The 21,371-nt window shown below is 34.5% G+C and overlaps 4 protein-coding genes and 2 non-coding genes across 11 annotated transcripts; 3 read left to right on the forward strand and 3 right to left on the reverse strand.

The window, feature by feature from the left end:
- The first annotated feature begins 767 nt into the window (after window positions 1-767).
- On the forward strand, window positions 768-6,902 carry LOC113868467 (type I inositol polyphosphate 5-phosphatase 2-like). Of its 3 annotated transcripts, XM_027504070.1 has the most exons (11): window positions 768-1,250; window positions 1,328-1,433; window positions 1,532-1,624; window positions 2,115-2,202; window positions 2,300-2,404; window positions 3,431-4,232; window positions 4,489-4,673; window positions 4,778-4,886; window positions 5,600-5,748; window positions 5,858-6,080; window positions 6,513-6,876. In XM_027504070.1, the coding sequence occupies exons 1-10, from the start codon at window positions 1,221-1,223 to the stop codon at window positions 6,063-6,065; spliced, it is 1,875 nt and encodes a 624-aa protein (XP_027359871.1). In that variant the 5' UTR covers window positions 768-1,220; the 3' UTR covers window positions 6,066-6,080; window positions 6,513-6,876. The 3 variants fall into 3 exon arrangements, with proteins under 3 accessions (XP_027359871.1, XP_027359872.1, XP_027359873.1); XM_027504071.1 differs by having other exon boundaries at window positions 1,245-1,433; window positions 6,513-6,902; XM_027504072.1 differs by lacking the exon at window positions 768-1,250 and having other exon boundaries at window positions 1,329-1,433; window positions 1,536-1,624.
- Window positions 6,903-8,536: 1,634 nt separating this feature from the next.
- On the forward strand, window positions 8,537-10,104 carry LOC113870239 (peroxidase 20). Its single transcript, XM_027506832.1, has 4 exons — window positions 8,537-8,752; window positions 8,845-9,036; window positions 9,409-9,574; window positions 9,677-10,104. The coding sequence occupies exons 1-4, from the start codon at window positions 8,537-8,539 to the stop codon at window positions 10,102-10,104; spliced, it is 1,002 nt and encodes a 333-aa protein (XP_027362633.1).
- Window positions 10,105-10,667: 563 nt separating this feature from the next.
- Window positions 10,668-10,763, reverse strand: LOC113870563. Its single transcript, XR_003505584.1, has one exon. It is a non-coding gene; the product is annotated as a small nucleolar RNA Z101 (small nucleolar RNA).
- Window positions 10,764-10,855: 92 nt separating this feature from the next.
- LOC113870566 lies at window positions 10,856-10,940 on the reverse strand. The gene has a single exon (XR_003505587.1). It is a non-coding gene; the product is annotated as a small nucleolar RNA snoR14 (small nucleolar RNA).
- Window positions 10,941-11,940: 1,000 nt separating this feature from the next.
- On the reverse strand, window positions 11,941-13,647 carry LOC113869885. The gene is made up of 2 exons (XM_027506390.1): window positions 12,458-13,647; window positions 11,941-12,348 (listed from the first exon to the last, which is right to left on the reverse strand). The coding sequence occupies exon 1, from the start codon at window positions 13,542-13,544 to the stop codon at window positions 12,462-12,464; it is 1,083 nt and encodes a 360-aa protein (XP_027362191.1). The 5' UTR covers window positions 13,545-13,647; the 3' UTR covers window positions 11,941-12,348; window positions 12,458-12,461.
- Window positions 12,111-21,115, forward strand: LOC113869884 (pyruvate kinase isozyme G, chloroplastic). Of its 4 annotated transcripts, none has more exons than XM_027506389.1 (12): window positions 12,111-14,207; window positions 14,294-14,566; window positions 14,659-14,824; window positions 15,236-15,370; window positions 15,510-15,620; window positions 15,754-15,842; window positions 16,970-17,032; window positions 18,545-18,720; window positions 19,395-19,497; window positions 19,639-19,787; window positions 20,471-20,579; window positions 20,661-21,115. In XM_027506389.1, exons 1-12 carry the CDS (start codon window positions 14,034-14,036, stop codon window positions 20,772-20,774), a joined length of 1,662 nt encoding a protein of 553 aa, XP_027362190.1. In that variant the 5' UTR covers window positions 12,111-14,033; the 3' UTR covers window positions 20,775-21,115. The 4 variants fall into 4 exon arrangements, 1 of the variants encoding a protein (XP_027362190.1); XR_003505497.1 differs by having other exon boundaries at window positions 13,439-14,207; window positions 19,719-19,805; window positions 20,661-21,105; XR_003505495.1 differs by having other exon boundaries at window positions 13,879-14,207; window positions 20,158-20,579; window positions 20,661-21,108.
- The last annotated feature ends 256 nt before the right edge of the window (window positions 21,116-21,371 follow it).

The raw sequence follows: 21,371 nt of genomic DNA on the forward strand, positions 1-21,371 counted from the left end.
AATATTTAATAAAGATATTTTAATAAAATTAATTTTTATAAAACATATGTATCAAAACTAAGGGACATTTTAAAATAAGGAAAGGAATATTTTGTTTCCTCGTATGATGCCTATTATTCCCCACCGCGTTGCTTATTCATTTCTGTGCTTTTAACTCAGAACTCTTATCTTCACATATAGTGCTTTTGCTTTGGCCTACATCTCTACCCTCTCTCTCTCTCTCTCTCTCTCTCTCTGTATTATTAAAGGGCTTGTCAGTTTCTAAATCAGCATTTGCAGAGAGAGAGAGAAAGAGAGAGAGAGGCTAACCAGACCAATGGGTCTACAGCTGTTCCTGACATGATGAAATCTTAGTTTACTTTAGTTGTCCATTTGAGCTAAGCATCCATTTATTGTATTGTAAGTGTCACAGTTCTGTTTAGTTTAATGATAAGGTTGTTACTTGTTTCTGACACCTTCTCTTTTGTGGGGTCATTGCAACTTCTTGCCTGTGATTCTACTCTTTATATTTATCTACTCTTCCTTTTTTAATTCTCTTTCTTTCATCACTCTTTGTGTCTGCTAATGTGTATTGGCTTCTGCATTTGGGACAGTGGTAAATCTGTAGTTAGCAGATAATATTCTTTACATTATTGTTATTCCATATTTTATTTAAAAAGAAAAAGAAATCCATATGGGTTAGTATTTGTTATTAGCTAGTTGTTTCATTAAATGTGATAGTTTTCTGTTAGTTTAGATAATAAGTAACATTATTGTCTCTCTCTCATGATTTATATTTTAAGAGACCGCTACACAAATGTTATACCGAAAATGACATGTGGTTATATTGGACTTGTCTTTCGATTTCTCCCGAAATTTCAACTAAGGGTGTGGTGCTTTTTATTATTATCAGAAAATTGAGACGTGATGTGAGGACCAGCAATATAATTTTCCTTCTGCAAGTTGTGGTTGTGGATGTGTGTTACTTGCTAATATGTTCACACATTTTCTGTCCTTTTCTGCTTGCTTCTAACAAGGATCCTCTTTCTCTTTTGCATTCAATTTATCCCATTTTTATATTGTTACAACAGTCTCTTATTTATGTATTATGTATTAACTACCAAATAGCGCCAAATAAATGTCAGTGACCGATTCCATATTTAAGAAATTGTGCTTCCAAAGTCCACCAAAATACGCAAGTGTTTTTTCGGGTTTTGTTGTGGTCTTTTGACCTCAAAACAATGAAGGCAAGGAGAGGAAAACGCTCTGAGGTAAGGTTTAACTTCAACACTACATGATCTGAATGGTGCTTTGTATTTTCAGACTTCCTCATTTCATTTTATTGCAGGCATTCTGGCCTTCCATTGTGATGAAAAAATGGCTAAACATCAAGCCTATGGTGAATGATTTTAGTGAAGATGAAGTGGACACCGAAACTGAGAGTGAAGATGATGGTATGTATGAGTTTTACCATATTCTTTCTCCTGTTTAGCTTGATAGTTTTTTTCTCTTTTCAAAATTTCCCTTTTTCGTTCTTTCAATTTTCATCCAGCATGCTCTCTTAAAGGCTCAAGAATGCGTGTGCGTGAAGATAATCCACTTAGAACACAAGGGGTTCAATCCATTTTCGCAAGTCAGATATCAGGCAACACTTCAATCCTTTTCAGCAATCTAGTTCTTTTTAGTAGACAAATGCAAAAGAAATAAAATAAAATTCAATTAATTGCGGTTCTTAGAAGTTTTTTCACCTTTGCTTTGCTCTTATAGACCTTCTGCTATGGCTTTTTTATTAGTTAGAAATTTATTATAGTAGCTTGTTAAGAAATCAAGAATCTAAAAGTAGCATCTTGTCATGGCTTGCATAACTTTGTTCACACCATTCGGTAGAAAAATTGAGCTTTTAACTGGAGTCAAACTTAATCATGCTACATGTGACTTTTTGATGTTCTGGACGCAAACTAGCTATGAGCTGAAAAGGTTCCATGAGTTATGCTAACAAAAAATAATATAAACCCAAACAAATTTTCAAGTCAACCATCGTGGTTAATTTTGTGAACTCAAATGATTTTTTTGTCACCTGATCAGTTCAGTAGTGTTAAATCGCCATCATCTGTGATTTGATATTTGTAATTCAGATGCATCTTATAAGGGCCCCAATATAAGACACAGAAGAGGAAAATCCGAAACTCTGCGTGCTCAGTACATAAACACGAAGGAAGTGAGGTCTGGGGGTAAACCTGGCTATGCAGCATGACATTAGAGTTGTTAATTTAATGATATCAATGAAATGCAATGCATCTTAAAATTGGTTATTGTTCAGGGTAACAATTGGCACTTGGAATGTTGCTGGAAGACTTCCACATCAGGATCTTGAGATTGATGACTGGCTTTGTACTGAAGAACCAGCTGATATTTACATTCTTGGGTGAGTAGTTTCTGAAGCTGCCGATGGTTTATTATTTCTATTGAATTTGAATCTTTCTGTTTTTTTCACCAAATTTTGCTGTCAAAAACTTTCAATTGTATCTTGTTCCTTCACTTCTTTGTAATTTGATGACATTTGTGTGTCCCACGTTTACTTCTGACAAATAATAACAAATTATTTTATCACTCAGTTGAACCACATTTCATTGTGGCCTAACAAGTTACACAAATTTACTCTTGTATTTATCTTGCTTGTGGTGAGTTTTATGGATTTTCATTTTTGCTCACTCTAGTTTATGTTGATTTTGTTCTCGAATTTATCCTTTTTCTTTTTATTTTACTTAAGAGTTCCAGTCTGCTATTTTTATAAAATTACATTAGTTTGTGAGAGAGATTAACTGATGCAATTTCTATGTATGACGTACAATGCCCTTCTTACAGCTATAAAAAATTAGGTTAACGATCCGAAATTGTGCATGATCAAAGTTCATATTTTGTCGGTGAAAATGCCTACTATTTTCCAAATAATGACGGTTTTAAGAATAAAAAGAATTCTCACACATTCTTAAGAGCAACTACCAGTTAACTGTCAATCTCTAAAAGAATCAGCGACGAGGATAAGTGGAATTTTACTGATGGAGCGTTGAAATTATATTCCTGTGGTTCATGAGATTGGATCTAGGCTTTTAGACCCATTAGTATAACAATCATTATGAATGAGTTTCAGTTGTGCAATCCATATTTTTGAAGTCCAACGGAAAGTCTTATTTATGTAATTGTTCATTAGTATGATTTTAATCAAGTTTGTTAGTTATAATTATGCTGTATGTACTAATTAACATCTTATTGAGGCTTTACATTTTTTTTTTCCAGAATACCTTTTTAGTGGCTGTATTATGTTAGTACATGCATGAAATATGCTATCCATGTTTTAGTAGTACCTTCAGTGGTTGCTATAATTGCTGCTGTTCTATATATCATCGTTGGCATGGTCTTTTGATACTAAAATATTTATGGCCTTTCACAGCTTCCAGGAGGTAGTTCCACTGAATGCTGGAAATGTACTAGGAGCAGAGGATAACACACCTATAGCAAAATGGGAGGCAATCATTAGAAGATCTCTAAACAAATCTTCTGAGCCTGATGATAGTAAACACAAAAGCTACAGTGCTCCTCCTTCCCCAGTGTTAAGAACTTCTTCTGCTGCTGATGTTCTAGCAGACACTATAGATGTTGCAAATCCAATAGATATAATGAATGAAGAGTATGTAGGAACAATTGAAAATAATGATCTGGACCAGCAGGAAGTGAAAAACATAATTGATATTGAGAATAACATACAGTTGAGGAGAATATATGGCATTGATCTTGACTGGCCTGAACGTTCATTAGATGTAGTGCCTCAAATTATAGATTCCAATTCAAAGTTAAGGAGAGTACTAAGCAGCTCAGCCAGGATTGGCTTTAACTGGCCTGAGAATACTTCGATATATGGCGGTGGATTGAAACGTTCACATCACAGTTCTGGAAATTTAGGTTTGTTATGGGAAGAACAGCAAGTGATACCTGAAGTAGTTGATTCATTAGCTGATGTCTCTGATGTGTTAACAACTGAGGATGATGATACTTTTATTGACTTACCTTGTAACCAAGATGACAATGAATCAGTAACTAACATGAAATCACGTCCAAGGTATGTCCGGATTGTCAGCAAGCAGATGGTGGGGATATATGTATCAGTTTGGGTGCAAAGGAGAATGAGAAGACACATTAATTATTTGAAAGTTTCCCCTGTTGGAGTTGGTCTTATGGGCTACATGGGAAACAAGGTAGGACATGTTCCACACTGAATGTGACATCATTATGGTTTACATATTTCAAAGCATTTATAGCCATGATGAATTCCATGTCAAGTGTTAACTAGGCTTCATAAACATTACTGCATTAAGTACTAGTATAGTATGTGACACATGTATTAGGCATTAGCAAAATCTATTATGCATTTTATGATCACTGACATTACAACATTAAGTACTTGCTCATTTTGGCATGAATGGTTGTGATAACACATTCTCACTGATGCAGGGTTCAGTTTCAGTTAGTATGTCTCTCTTTCAGTCACGTCTATGCTTTGTTTGTTCCCATCTAACTTCTGGTCAGAAGGATGGGGCTGAACATAGGCGAAACTCTGATGTTCATGAAATTCTAAAACGCACTTGCTTCTCATCTGTCTTTGATAAAGATCAACCGCAAAATATCCCATCACACGAGTAAGCTTTTGTTATATGATGATGAAAGTTTTCCTTTGCAACTTTATGTAAATTTTTTCCTTAAAGATTGTGTGTTCATTGAATGCTGTTTCATGCTATAACAGTCAGATTTTCTGGTTCGGGGATTTGAATTATCGTATCAGTATGTTAGATGCTGAGGTTAGAAAATTGGTGGCTCTTAAGAAGTGGGATGAACTGATGAATAATGATCAGGTGAGACTTGTGAAACCTCAACCCTGCAAATTATGCATAGTTTTCAGATTTTACGTGGTGATCTTTATTAAAAAAATACTTTGTTAGAAAAAGATTTTACGTTGAATTTTGGGACCAAAGTAGGATTCTTATGGTAATCTATGTATGGAACTGACATTTTCATGCAACACTTTCTCTGACACGTAAAAAGTTAAAACCTGTTTCTTGCCAATCTCTGATAGACTTTGCCCGTATTGGTAAATATATATTAAAATGTATAGTTGATAAAGTGCTCCATTCAAATTATTTACATATGATAGTGGCTTAGGAATCCAAATTACTCAGCAATCACGTGAAGGGTAAATAACTATTAATTAGGCCAATCTTGAAGAAGTGAACTTCTCAATAAACCCCATTTTAGTCAATAATTTTTTTCATTAACACTTTAATACTCGAAAAAGTACAACAATTTAATTGTTGAACAGTGTCTGTGGCATTAAGTAGTCTAAGATTTACTGTTAATCGAGATTAAATTAATATGATTTGATAAACAAATTATCTTTTAAGAACTAATTTAGTATCGCTAATATTTCAAGGAAGAGTCAAATTGGGGTTTATTTTCATCTTTCTGCTCTTTACCAATAACCAAGACAGGCAACTGTACTATTTTATTTTCTGTTTCTTTTTAATTAAATACAAGTTATCCTAAATAACTTCCTCACCCACTTTTGTAGCTAAGCAAAGAATTGCGTACTGGGCATGTGTTTGATGGATGGAGAGAGGGGTTGATAAACTTCCCACCCACTTACAAGTATGAAATTAACACTGATAGATATGTAGGTGAGAGCACAAAAGAAGGGGAAAAGAAGAGATCTCCAGCCTGGTAAGTGCAAGACAAGATTACCAATTTAGAATAATTTGTTGGTACATATCATATAACTATTAAGTAGGAAAAGTAAGGTGTAGAGTTCAACTGGGTAAAGATTATGCAGGTGTGATCGTATATTGTGGCTAGGAAAAGGAATAAAGCAACTACAATATGGACGTGCAGAAATTAAGCTCTCAGATCATCGACCAGTTAGTTCAACCTTCTTGGTTGAAGTTGAAGTATTTAACCATCGGAAGCTAAAAAGAGCTCTAAATGTCACTAGTGCAGTAGTACACCCAGAGATCTTCCTGGATGAAGATGGAGAAATATAATCATATTAAATACTGGTAAATATATTTTTCTATTTTGCCATCTTTTCCTTACAACAATCCAATTCATGACACGTTATGTAGGATGTGTTTTTAGATAGATAATATAGAAAAAGACTAATCCACCATGGTGCATTTCAAATATATGATTTGGTTGACCATGATATAATTCAGTTCAAAACATTAATTTGACCACTTAATTTGTTCGACTCAAATATAACCTACAAGTAAAAATGGTCAATTTTTTTTATATGTTTAAGAAAAGATAAAATATTCCCACTTGTTCAAAACGATTATATAGTTAACTGGAAAAGTAACAGATGAGTTTGCTTTCTAGCATTAGCGAAAAAATATACGGTTCTTAGCGATTGCTAACAGGGTGTTGGAGATTGCTTTGGTATTATGATTTAGCTTGCATGCATGTGTAAACATGGATTTTTTCTCCCGCAGGTTGTTAAAGGTAAAAGATTGACATGAAATTCAAGGAGTACTCTTCTCAACTTAGCGCTGAGCGAAGCCTCCTTTGAGATTAATTGGGATATGAAGCACTTTATCTAAGTTACATAGAAAGCCATTGAGTTGAGATAGTTAAAACAGGAAACTGTATATAGTCATACAAAAGAAAGATTATTGGGCCCTTTTTTGCCATCCTTACTCTCTAGTGATAACCATTATTAGATTTTGGCCTTATCAATGAGTCTCATTTGTTTTATCTTTGGACAATAAACATTGGGGGTGGGTCGTTTTTCTGTAACAGTAGACAAGTTCTATGTAAACAAATATTGATTTGAACAATGAACTTCGAACTATTAATGACTTGCTGGTTTCTGCCTGATTGTTGCAAATTTCTTCGTATTACCACTTCGTTTGACATATATGCTTTATACGTCTAGTTCTTGGGCTTAATGATTAAAATAATTTTTTTTTAAAAAATAATTACCAAAATAAAGTAAAAAAATAACTTATTCTATGTTTGGGACAAATTTTTGCCACATAAACAGTAATTTCGTATTTAAACTAGACAAAATTAATTTTTTTATTATTTATTTAATCATTTCATCTAAAAGAGAGACGAAACACACCACAAGTTGACACGTGTTAATAATTTCGTATAAAAGAGGGACGAAACAATAGGATCACAACACGTGTCAATATTTTATTAAATTCGTCTCAAATTAAGATGAAACTACTGAACATTGACACGTGACTTGCTTTAGTTAAATTTGTCTACGTTTAAGACGAAATATGTTTTACTTGTTGCCCAACCGACTATCACTGCGCCCAAAAATTGTAAAAATCAATGTTTACTATGTATACAATTTTTGAGCGCAGTGATAGTCGGTTGGGCAACAGGTAAAACATATTTCGTCTTAAACGTAGACAAATTTAATTAAAGCAAGTCACGTGTCAATGTTCAATAGTTTCGTCTTAATTTGAGACGAATTTAACAAGATATTGACACGTGTTGAGATCCTATTGTTTCGTCCTTCTTTTATACGAAATTATTAACACGTGTCAACTTGTGGTGTGTTTCGTCTCTCTTTTAAATGAAATGATTAAATAAATAATAAAAAAATTAATTTTGTCTAGTTTAAATACGAAACTACTCTTTACGTGGTAAAAATATGCTCCAAACAAGGAATAAGTTTTTTTTTACTTTATTTTGATAATTAATTTTTAAAAAAGTATTATTTTAATCATTAAGCCCTAGTTCTTGTTGCCATCCTTTGTTCCCCAATCTCAAATTATGTCCTTGAAAACCTCTAATGCATGCTGCGTATTGCATTACGTATAAAATAATTGCACTATATAAATATCAACCATTGATTTTTAATAAATGCATCTTATCCTTCAAATTGTACTCCTCACCTAAAAAAACTCAAAGCCGAAAATAATTAAGGTTGTGTGCCATTTAAATTTGATCATTTGGATGAGATTTATCAGTATAATCGAACATATAAATTAGATGAAAATCAAATCCAACCTAATCCATGAAAATTCCAGGCTTTGCTTTTATGTGCTCAAGATTTGGAGTCTTGTACCGACCTTGAGTATTAACTATTAACGCTGAGCATAGAAAACAATAACATACACTCAACACTAACTCTCCTAACAGAAGAATATCATCATAATTAAAATTTGTATAGTTTATGAAAAAATATACATCAGAATCTTGGGAATTCGTTCATAAATGTACAAGTTTGTATACTCGTATATGTTCTCCGTCATGAAATGAACCAATCCAAGTTATCTCCAAAACAGGATTTAAAGAAAAAAAGTCAAGTTGGTTGCATCAACTCTAGGTGAAACCGAAAGCACCTGGGAAAATTCTCCACCATAAGGTTGGTTTGAAAATGTAGAGATAACACTAACAAACGATACAATAAAACATCTTTATCAGAGCTTTCACTCGACACACATTGAGCAAAAGACTGGTGCAGCATCCCCACTACGATTTTTCATCATTTCCTTCAATGGAGCGTAAGAGACTATTGTTGATCTTAATTTCTATTTTGTTCAACACACCGACTCTGAGAGGCGGTGATGAGCTTCTTGTTCACGATTACTACAAGGAGAAGTGTCCCTTAACTGAAGACATCGTGAGACAAAACGTGGAAGTGGAAATTTTGAAAGATCCTCGTTTGGCAGCCTCACTACTTCGCTTACACTTCCACGATTGTTTTGTCATGGTATGGTACTAACCATATATGCATTTTTATGACACATGATTATTAGTTTGTTTAATGTAAATAGTGTTGTGTTGTCGGCTGTTGAAAATAAGGGGTGCGATGCATCGGTGCTTTTGGACAGCGTTGAGGGTATGAAAAGTGAAAAGCTGGCTGGACCAAATATTAACTCTTTACGTGGATTTGAGATCATAGACAAGATTAAGTATTTGCTAGAAGAGGAATGTCCTGTCACTGTTTCATGTGCCGACATCCTTGCCATGGCTGCACGTGATGCAGTTGAATTGGTAAGCATCTGGTTCAATTAAATTCCCTACATTATTTAAGGGGCAAAGATGATTTAATAGCTCAAACAGATCGTCTACGATTTGAATAAATAATTCAATTAAATATTTATTTGATACATTCTTATCATACAAGAGTTTATAACATAGTTTTAATCATAAACTTCGTTAAAACAAATTAAAAAATTTGTAAGGATAATAAGCTATTTTTGTATGTTCTATATAGTTTTTTTTCCAGATATCCGTTTATCAAACTAACATGGAAGACATTGTTTCAAAGGAAAAATGCTTTTAACTTGGGGATCAAACGGATGTTGTTACTTATTATGGAAATATATTTTTCTTCACAACAATTCCTATTGTTTGATTTTGAAGAGAGGAGGACCAAGATGGGACGTCTTCCTAGGAAGGAAGGATTCTCTTGAGTCAAGTTTCAGCGGAGCTAACCTATTCATACCCGCTCCAAATTCCTCTTTAGAGGTTCTCATTGCTAATTTTAAGCAACAGGGCCTGGACATAGAAGATTTGGTGGCTCTATCAGGTATCATTATAGGTGTATATATAATTGCATATTAATATTATTTGTATAATTATGTTCACAGAAGCACCGAATCACGTTAGAGTTCCTACTTGACAAAAACAGGTAGCCATACTATAGGAAGGGCAAGATGTTTAAGCTTCAGGCAGAGGATATATGAAGCAAAACAGGAATATCACTATGGTTATGATCGCTATAAGAGATACACAAGTTTCAGGAGAATCCTGCGGTCCATATGCCCTGTTTCGGGAAGGGACAACAGATTTGCACCATTGGATTTTCAAACCCCGAAGAGGTTTGATAACCACTACTACATAAACATTCTTGAAGGGAAGGGCTTGTTAGGTTCTGATAATGTTCTGATCAGCCAAGACTTCGATGGGAAGATTACGGAGCAGGTGTGGGCATATGCTTCCAACGAAAAGCTTTTCTTTACATCATTTGCAAAATCTATGATTAAGATGGGAAGCATCAATGTGCTTACAGGAAATGAAGGAGAAATTAGGAGGAGCTGTAGGTTTGTCAATGCTTAGTTGTTATGGATTGCATATGGTTTGTAATAGACTTATTCAAAGCTAACATTATTAGCTGTCATTGAGAATATAAATTCCTATATTAAAAATGAACTTAATCACCCATCACCTGACAATTGAAGGAGCTATATAATTATATATTTGGCAACAAAATTGGTGCTTCTTCATGTTTGTTAAAAAAAATTTCGATTTTTTCACCCATTGCAGAAGCTTTAAAAAAAAGCGTCAACTCACATGAGTGCTAGTGTTTCGTTTATTTTTCTTTTGCATGTCTTAGATGCTTTATATTATCAATTTATAGTATTTACCAAAAAATTGTATCAAATAATAGTAACTTGTAAGTGCATTAGAAAAGTTCCTGAAGTTAATATCACGAGAAAACCTTTTTCAAGAGTCAAAATTAAGCAAGCTAAAAACATATTCTATTTGTAAGTTTGAAAAACGTAACTCTTGCTAAAAGAAATAGTCAAAACAAAGATTTTAATGCAGAGAAATATATCCCCCCAACCCCCCCCCCAAAAAAAAAAAAAAAAAACGAAAGGAGGAAACAATGTTAGAAAAATAGAGGGCATCAGGTTTCCAAGGTGATATAGCATCAAAGAATTTAATTCAGACGCAAATTACCCATTTGTTACGATGAGATTCATCACATGCCCATTACCGCTTCGATTTCAAACGAGAAAAATAGTTAAAACTAGCTAACTTGCATCACCTCAAATTAAAAGCTAAGATTGGAGAGGGAATGAAGGTAGCGATCAGAACCTGTCGGGATTGAGGAATACATCACGCTAGTTTCAGCGGATTCACAGGCAAATGAATTGCTATCGTCACTTCGCTTTTCCCTCTCAACAAAACTAAAAAGAATTGGATGAGTAACACTGGGCTCTTTGTCACAATTTATAGATAGAGAATAGGGTTTCATGCACATTCCTATAACTACAGGAACGGGTTGGAACGCCTCCTACTTGGACTTTTCAAATTAATGCGTATAAATAATTGGGCCTATAAGTTGGTATATTACAAGCCCGTTCTATAGTGAGATAAAATAAGTTACAAAATTGATTGTATTTTAATTTTTGAGAAAGGCTAGCAACACGCTGTTAATTATTTATTATAATTTATTAAAAATTTAAAAATATAAGAAAAAATATTATTTTAAAATAAAAAAGAGGAAACTTACATAATTTTTTTAGTTTTTAATAAATTTTAATTAATAATAAATAGTATATTACAAATAATGTGTTAAAGAGTATGTTATTAATATAACTTTTAACTTTTTAATCCTTGTTAATAAGTAGTTTTAGAATATTAATTTAAAATAATCATCAAATGTTTTCTGTAATCTTTTTGGTATTCGAATAATTTATGAATTTATAATAAAACAGTCATATACAGTAAATCCTATAAATTGATATTAAAAGAAAAAACAATTTCACTTTATATCTAATTTTTTGTAAAAATAATTTTCGTGTGACATGACTACATTAATAGAGCTAAGTTTAAATTGTAGTGGACCTCTATAAAATGTTATTTAAATAAAAAAAATGTTAATAAGACACGCTTTGCAACACAATTTTTATTGACTAATACTCCAGAATCATTTGTTCAACCAACAGGAAGGGTTACTTTACTATTTCTTACACAAATATTTAAAAGTAAAATAACATTTTTAAAATTAAAAAAAATGAAACCAAACTACTGAAACTAGGTACTAATATGCCAAATTATATCAAACATTGATAAATGCGGATGACAACATAACGAGCGAGAAGTCGATAAAATTGATAAGAATTGAGAAGGAAAATTTGGGTCTGAAGTAAAGCAGACATTTATTGAATAAATAAATTATCATAACACACTACTAATTATTGAAAAACTGTGTTAAGAAAAATAGTTTTACACAACCAACAGGTTTACTACAGAAAGATTAGTTCTTCTCTGCAACTGGAATGGTGTTCGTACTAATCACCTCTAGAAATAAAGCCCCTTGCAACCTCCGGTTGCGGGTCTGTGATTGATTTAAAGACAACAAAACGATCATTCTGATCTATGGTAAATCACGTTATGTAAACCAAATATTATAACTGCTGATGCTGCAATTGAACATCACCTAGTCGTAGATATTGTACATCCTCAAAATGCAGCTTCCCTGGTCAGTGATGGAATTTAAAGTCTGCACAACGTATAGCTACAAAAATAACAAGGTTGTTTCCATCTTTTGCCATCAACAGCAACACAAAATATCTGATTACACTTGACATCAAGTAAGAAACAGAAGCTGAGATTTTATACATATTGCAAGGCAAGGCAGACAAACTTAGGAAGTGTTAAAAAAAGTGGTAACGACCTTAACCTTGCTAAGAGGTAGCGGCCTTTATGGCTTTCTGCAACTCTGATTCCACATCACCCGCCACGCTTTGTGACTTGTTTGGTTGTTTTTTCTCATCCTCTTGTCTTCCACTCTTGTTGCTGCTTCTCCAACGTTGAAACTCCCCAGAGCTTTCACTCAATTTCTTTCCAGTAACACCATTGGAAACATCCCTTTTCATCTCATCCAACACACTCTTCATCTCCCTATTTTCGTTTTCAACAATCTCCAAGTCCCTTCTCATCCAAAAACACATACCCTTCAACACCTGCAAATCCGTGTCAGAACTGTCCCTGTCCCTGCTCTGTTTGTTATTATTATTCTCTTTGGCTTCCTCAACCCTCTCGAACCCTATCTTGTTCACCGTCAAATACGGCATTTTCGATCCCAAATTCCCCGGAAAATTTACACCCCACCGAAAATTCAAGAAGAACCCTTTCGTAACGGGCATCACCGTCCGAGCCATAACCCTAACCCCAACGACACCACCATATTTTGCATCGTTCTTCTTCCCAACGTCGCAGTTGTCCATACAATCATGGTCTGATTTGTCTCTGGCACCACGAGGCTCCAATTTCAAATCCTGCCAAGCCGAGGAAGCGCCGTCAGGCACAAACCTCTTTTCGATTTCAGGGGAAGAAGGTGGGGGAGGAAGAGAGACAGAGAGAGGGTGGGTGTTGGGGTCAGAGAAGACTGTTTTGTTGAGAGAGAAGTGACCGAATTGGGGTTTGAAGTGTAGAAAGAAAGAAGGGAACGGAGGGTGGGTAGGGGAGAGAGAGAAATTGGCGGAGAAGACGAGAGGAGAGTGGCGTGGAGAACCCAAAATACCCAACCCCGATTTCAGCGAGAGAGAGAAAGGGAGAGAGGAGGTTGGGGAGTAAGAGACTCTGAGGGATGGACCCGATTGATAATTGGTGGAGAGTGAGAAGGAAAACTCGGTGGCGGTGGTGGCTGTGATTCCCGAAATAAAGGGGTTGTTAAGTATAGTAATGGGTACCTTTGCGCTCATAATTTGTGACTGGGTGCTCTTTTGATTCTCATCCTCGCCCTGAAACTTGAGGGACAGCTTCATATTTGCAGAAGAAGGTGAAGTTGGAACTAGAATGAAAGGTGAAACAGAACCACCATGCCAACACCAGACAGAGAAGATGACGAGGAACTCGTGTTTGGGCCACACTATTCGTTGAGCCCAAACGCCAGTTTTTTTCTACTTTTTTCTGAAAAAAAATAAAAAAATTTATTTTAGTAGACAAAAAATTATTTTATAATACGATTTTTTAACGTCCAAAACATTGATTACACATTACTAAATATTATAATTTCTAATAAAAATCTATTATATATAGTATTGAAGGTTAAAAAAATTCTTTATAATATTTATATAATTCATTAAATGGAAAGACATGAAATAGGAAGAGAAGGTGTTTCCCGCACACGACACGAGAGCACGCGAATGGCAGTGGTTGGCTGGAACTGGAACAAACAAAATAGAAGGTAGACTTGTTTTGGATGCTTGTATTGCTCTCTCTCTCTCTCTCGCGTAAGTGTAACGGAATCAACGATGATGATGGCAACCATTCAAATTCATGTTTCTTCCGCTGCGTCTTTCTTAAAATCCGATTCCTCTCCCTCCATACGCCGAAGCAAATGCATTTCACGCTTACCTCCAACTTGGAGGATCACCAACCACGCCCACGCAACCCAAACTACCTCCCCCAACGGCTCTCCAACCGTCGTAACTTGCTCTCTTTTTCTCTGTCTTCAAACTAATTTCACCTTCCATTCTCTAACTTGTCCTTCCTTTCTTCTTGAATTTGCTAGGGCCACACGAACTCTCGCCTTGACCGTAACTATGGAGCGGAGCAGGGAGAGGCAAATTCAGACGCGCGCATCAAAACTAAGATTGTATGCACAATAGGTCCTTCTACAAGCTCACGTGACATGATATGGAAACTGGCTGAAACGGGAATGAACGTGGCACGTTTGAACATGTCGCATGGGGACCACGCATCGCACCAGAAAACTATTGATTTGGTAAAGGAATACAACGCTCAATTTCAAGATAAGGTCTTAGCCATCATGCTCGACACCAAGGTCAATCAATCCCTCACTACCTCTGTTCTCAATTCTTGTTTACGTAATTCATGTGCTGTTGATGTAAGTGCGTCAACTTACTTGCTTTGCAGGGTCCTGAAGTTAGAAGTGGGGATGTACCTCAACCAATTTTACTTCAAGAGGGTCAAGAATTCAATTTGACCATTAGGAGAGGGGTCAGCACACAAGACACCGTTAGCGTCAATTATGATGATTTTGTCAATGATGTCGAGGTTGGAGACGTCTTACTGGTTGATGGTATGTATGTTGTATATATATATATATACACACACACACTACAATCTTAGAAAAATGGATTGATGCTTACATTCGTGATCTAACTGCCATGGAGTTGACCATTTTTAAGATAAGTTTTCTGGAGTCATGTTGTTGGTGGAAAAGCTTTACTATACTATGGTTGACTTTGTTATCTGTGCACACAGTTGTCACTGTTCCATGATTTCCATCTTGCTTTATTGGGTGAAAGTTTTCCCATTTATTGTCTTAGTTGATTGCTAACCATGCCTGAACTACCATTAAAGAAATCCTCCAATTTAAATAACATATTTTTGTGACAGCAGTATTTTAACGAGGAAGTTATTAAATTTTTGCATAACCCCTGATTTTAACTATAAAGAGGTTTATAATATCTTCTTATTGCTATTTTAGGGGGAATGATGTCTCTTGCTGTTAAGTCAAAGACAAAAGACTCGGTTAAATGTGAAGTTATTGATGGTGGAGAACTGAAATCTAGGCGTCATTTAAATGTCCGTGGAAAAAGTGCAACACTTCCTTCCATAACTGGTATGATTCTGTTTTATTCACCATTAAAACATTGTACATGCATTAAGTTTCAGTCATTCACTTGTAGCTAGAGAAAGACACAGTATGCAAATGCACCTGACAATTTTATGCCTGGTTGCCTTGTGTTTTAAATTTGCAGACAAGGACTGGGAAGATATCAAGTTTGGGGTGGACAATCAAGTAGACTTCTATGCCCTCTCATTTGTCAAGGATGCTAGAGTAGTTCACGAGTTAAAAGAATACCTCAAAAGTAATTTTTAAGCTGTCTCATTTCCTTTCTATGCTTGTATATCTTGGTGTGTGCATCTGTGTGTAAATTTCTTCTTTCTTGGGGTATTATTACTTCTCTTTAGAACTAAATTATTGTGTACCTTTTGCTCTAGGTCATAATGCTGATATACACGTGATTGTAAAAATTGAAAGTGCAGATTCCATTCCAAATCTTCATTCAATACTTTCAGCTTCTGATGGGGTTAGTTTTGTACTGTTCAGATTATGTTGGTGATCTCTTATTTTTCTGCCAAATATTTTTATTTATTTATTTTGGACTAGTTAGTAGTATTGAACATATAAGTACTGGAATTCATACATGGAGGAATAGATATTTACTATGAATAGCATTTCTATACTTCTATTACTTATGCTTCCTACAAAAATAGTACCTGAAAAAGAACTGAAAATGGAATATTTCTAGTTAATCTTATCACTTATTCTACAAGAGAGGATTTGAAAATTCTCTTTACTCCTTGTATAAGGCACAAATTCAAGTAATGAGTTTGATGTTTTATGGAGTAAGTTGATCAGCCTATCAAATTTATTCTTCAAAATCTCAGCAAGATGTGTCATATTCTGCATGGGGTATAAGAGGAACATAGTTGCATCTTGAGCAAATGAAGGAATATAGATTGATTAGAAGCTGCTGTATTTTTATCCCCTCTTAATTGTGCACGCATGATATCTCTTCTGCATCATATGATGGTGCACTTCTTGGATTATGATCCCTACCCTTTTTAACATAGGTTGCCATTTCATGCAATCATGTTGTGGTGGTGATTGTCTGATGATAGCGTATACACTGCTTGCATAATTTCAGGACAAATAATGGACAAATGGTGGTTTTGTGTTGCATGTTTGTTTCTGCACTATTGGTTGATAATATTTTTTTTTCATGATTTACATATCAGAATACCAGCCAAGTAGGCATAGTGAAGATTATTCGATTAATTTTTGGAAAGTATGCGGGTGATTTCTAGTATAATATCCACAATTAAACTTACAGATACTCAACAACAATCATATTTTCTATTCATACATTTATAGTAGATTTCTTTAGAGGTAAATAACAGAAAAAATAATGTTTGACAAGTGCCAAATTAAGAAAATATAATACTATACTATGGTGAAAACTTCAACTTCAACTGATTTTACCATTAGGTTTACTCTGAACTGGTATACACCAGCTAATGGGTTTTCCAACACCTTTTTAGTCTTTATTTTGGTGGAAGTCTTTGGAAGTTATTCAATATTACGAATCAAAGTAAGATCTTTTATCTGTATGTAGCATCCGGTTTCATTTTGAGAGTTTTATTTATTTTGCAGGCCCTGGTTGCTCGTGGGGACCTTGGAGCTGAACTTCCAATAGAGGAAGTTCCTCTATTGCAGGTAACATGATGCTTTGAGTAACATGTGATGTATGGAGCAACTTCATTAGCTGTTATGAATTTTACCTTGTAGGATGATACTGATAGTCACAAGCATCAATTTTGTGGAAAGCCCTTCTCTTGCTGTTTGTACAGTGACCTATCAACTATGGCCTTCCCCAACTGTAATCTTACCTTTCATAATGGGTGATATAGAGCCTGTTAAACACAATAAATATATGTCTGTGTTGATGGTGTTTAATCTTTTTAATTTCCAAACCAAAAAATTGTCTATGAAGGAGGTCATTGGGTGTCAAAGGATATCTTATCCACCAAGTGATATGCAGAACCCAGGTAGATTATTGATGAAAAAAATAGTTGTACAATTTCCACACTCTACTGTAGATATGTCTAAATAAGAGCTTATAAAGGCTAAATAATCTTTACCTTACAAGTTAGCTTTTGGAATTGAGTTAGGCTTAAAATCCAAATTCAACATGGTATCAAAGTTTATCATAGATTTGATATTAGGCCACCCTTGACTGAAAAAAAAAAAATTGACCCCACAAATTTTTTTTAGTGCAATTAACCTAATCCTATGGATTTCTCTATGCAACTTACATGGTCCTGCAGCTTTTCCACTGCTACCTATCTGGTCCTACGGCTAATCCAATGCTATATTGAAAAAAAAAAATAAGTACTACAATTTGCATGCTCTAGATGTCAAATCTTAAGTGTGAGGAGGTGTGTTGAAGTCTCCCATTGACTATTATAAAGACTAAACCAATCCTCAGCTTATGAACTAACTTTTGGGGTTGAGTTAGGCTTAAATCTCAAATTCAACATAGATATTTAAATAAAGCTGTAGAAGTTCTCATTATTGCTTAAGGACACTGCCTAAAATTGTTGATACCTACACTGCAAGCTGCATAGCCTACTCTACAAAGCTGTTAGTGAATAACCACATTTTTGTGAGACAAGTTGCAATATGAAAGGTGGGTTCCACCATTTGAGATTTGAGAAAAATGTATGATGTTATGATGCAACCAACTGAAAGTATTTAATGTTGTTTCTTTTGGTGAATTTTTCATTTTTATATTGTTATATTTAAAACATAACCTTACACCTAGTGGGATAAGGCTTGGTTGTTATTGTTGTATATTTAAAACTTAACCTATAAAAGGAAATGCTTATATGTGGCTATTGAATTAAATCAATCAATCAATCGTGTGTGAGTAAGCAACGAAGTTTCAACATTATATTATGTCCCACTGATATCAACTCATGTAACAATTTACCCAAACTACATGGTCGAACTCTTATTTTATGACATCTATTGTTTTCAAATTCATGTTTCTGTTCTCTGTTTATAGTAGTTTTTTCATATCAAGTCCACATAAAATAAGCTGTTTCTTACTTTTTGCATTACTTATTGCTGGAATGATTATGTTTCTCTTTTCACTGGTATTTAGGAAGTGGGACTATGTTTAATTCTGTGTTCCATTTAATTCATTCTGCTTTTTTAATCAAACAGGAGGACATCATTAGAAGATGTCACAGTATGCAAAAGCCCGTAATTGTGGCAACAAATATGCTCGAAAGCATGATTAATCATCCCACACCAACAAGGGCAGAAGTCTCAGACATTGCAATTGCAGTAAGGCAAGGTGCTGATGCTATCATGCTTTCTGGTGAAACTGCACATGGAAAGTGAGTTTGCTGTTCCTTGGTGACCTTGGTTCCAATACTTCTTTTTTATTTTAGCTGTTCAAACTTTAGTCATTTTTCATTTTTTACTATTTGTAATGCATAAGAGATCTTTGCCTTTTCAGATAAAAGAAGTATCATTAGAAAAGAGAGTGAAAGAAGTACAAGACTGGGAGATTATATATCCTCTTAGGCAAAACCGAAAAAATAAGATCAAACAGAAAGGAATGTCAACCAAACAAAGCTTAGCAATCTCTCTGCATGTCCAACAAAGAGGAATTGCTTACCTGAATTGAGGGTTTTTTAAAATGGCCAAGTCCTTTTTTATCAATAATGTGCATCAATAAAATGATTTTGGTGGTTTATGATTGGCTGACTTATCTTTTTTGGACTGCAATGTTTTGGTGTGGGGGGGTTGTCATAAGAAAAAGATATTCTTGTCCTAAATTGGCTACAAAATCCTAATTTGTCAACCTTTTGTATCTGTAGATTATCGTGATTCATACAGAACTGTTTTCCATTTAAAGATGTGTGTCATTCATTCTTATTAACTTGGTAACATAAGGATGCTTTACCTTGTGTGTCTTGTGTTCTGATGAATTTATGCATTTGATGTTTTTCTTTTTCAATATTTTAAATTTAATAAAATTGTCTTAAGAGGAATGCAACTGCTTCAGATACCCTTTGAAAGCTGTTAAAGTCATGCGGGCGGTGGCTCATAGGAATGAATCCAGTGTTGGAAGTGATGCTGCTTATCCAAGTCAATTGAATCCCCATAAAGTATGTGCTTTATTAAATAAGTCTCCTTGTAACATACATGTCAGTCTTGTCTTGTTTCACTGGTACAAGATTTATTGCTATGTTTCATTGATGATAGATGATATCCCAAGATCTAATTAATTTGTGTTTACTTGTTTACAGAGCAACATGGGAGAAATGTTTGCTTTCCATGCAACAACAATGTCTAACACTCTTAATACTCCTATTATTGTTTTCACCAGAACAGGATCCATGGCTATTCTTTTGAGCCATTACAGGCCGTACTCAACAATATTTGCATTCACAAATGAGTGAGTAGTACCCAGCATGTATGTTTTATTATATATAAAATAGATAGATTCAGTTGATAAATTTCCCCTGTACCTTGGTTGTGTTCTTGGTGCTTTTTTTGGTGGAACAGTACTTGTTTATGTTTTGAAAATAACTAGCAAATTTTCTGGGCTTGAGCATATTTATAATATTATCATGAGTAAAGTCTAGCATTTCTCCTGCCAACTCAAGTGCCGTTCCAATTATCTGATTATTTAGAGTTATCAAGCTGTATTTTTTTTTTTTGTGTATGATTAAATAAGGATAATCCTTTAGACACGTGTCTTGTCTTCAAATTTAATATTCTATAATGTTTCTCTTGCACCTTTGATCAATCTGGTTCAATTCCAGGAATCCAGCTAAGTGAAATTTTATCCTACCATAGATGGAGCCCCCTTCACCAAAAACAATGATATTTATGCTACTTACATCTAATCTAAGGGGTTGCTAGGGGCTATGTATACAAACAACCCTTCCCCCAAACACCAAAAATACAAAGAATACAGGAAGAAGAAAAAATGAAGCGTATAACTCTGAGCACCACCCAACATAGGCAGTGTTTTTCTTGTCTTTTTCTGCTTTCTAATTCTTTTTTTCTTTTGGTATAGGTGCTTAAGTTGATGTTCTTTTTCGTAGACAAATTTAATGATTTCACTATTTGCAGAGCAAGGATTAAGCAGAGGTTGGCAGTTTATCATGGTGTTATGCCCATATACATGCAATTTTCAAATGATGCAGAGGAGACCTTCTCTAGAGCCCTCAAGTTATTATTGGTGAGTAATATCTCCATCACATGCACAAATATTCCTCTTCTATTTTCTTTTAAATGTCGCTGAAAATTTTCCATGTTTCAGACTAAGGGTCATTTACATGAGGGACAGCATGTTACTATTGTACAAAGTGGAGCACAACCAATCTGGCGTGAGGAATCCACTCACCACATACAAGTTCGTGAGGTCCATGGATAAAATTCTTCTTTGAAGAGTCGTTGTTCCTCATAAGTGTACAGTTTTTTTTCCCGCTCACTTATAACGAGTTATTCTTACTCTGAATCATAGTTATGCCTATTATGCACGTGAAACACCAATGTTTGGATAACGCAAATAGTGACTGTTGATAAGGAATTGCCATAGCCTCCATGAAGTTCTTTTATGACTATATATGTTAAACACACTTGTCATCTTGATGTTTTATCTAGGGTAAGATTGTGTACGTCTGACCCTTATATCCCACAACGGTGAGACTTGGAAGCCACATGCACTGGGATAACCTTTCTAATTTATTTATCTTTTAATTTGTTTGAACTACCTTTGCCAATTTTTTGGTCTATATGCACCAGAGGTGACATTACATATCAAAATAAGATTAAAAAAAAAAAAAAAAACTAAAGGAACAAAAGGATAATTTATGCCTAGTCCTATTTTTCGAAAGGAGAAAGGACAAGACTTAAGTGCAGCTTCAAAAGTGCTATTGGTACTATTCACCAATCAAAATTAGAGTTTTACTTCGATAACATGCGATGGCATTAAATATAATTTTTTATTAAAATAAAATTCTAATTTTAA

The sequence above is a fragment of the Abrus precatorius genome, unplaced genomic scaffold, assembly GCF_003935025.1.
Source record: "Abrus precatorius isolate BTA unplaced genomic scaffold, Abrus_2018 Scaffold6, whole genome shotgun sequence".
NCBI classification, from domain to species: domain Eukaryota; kingdom Viridiplantae; phylum Streptophyta; class Magnoliopsida; order Fabales; family Fabaceae; genus Abrus; species Abrus precatorius.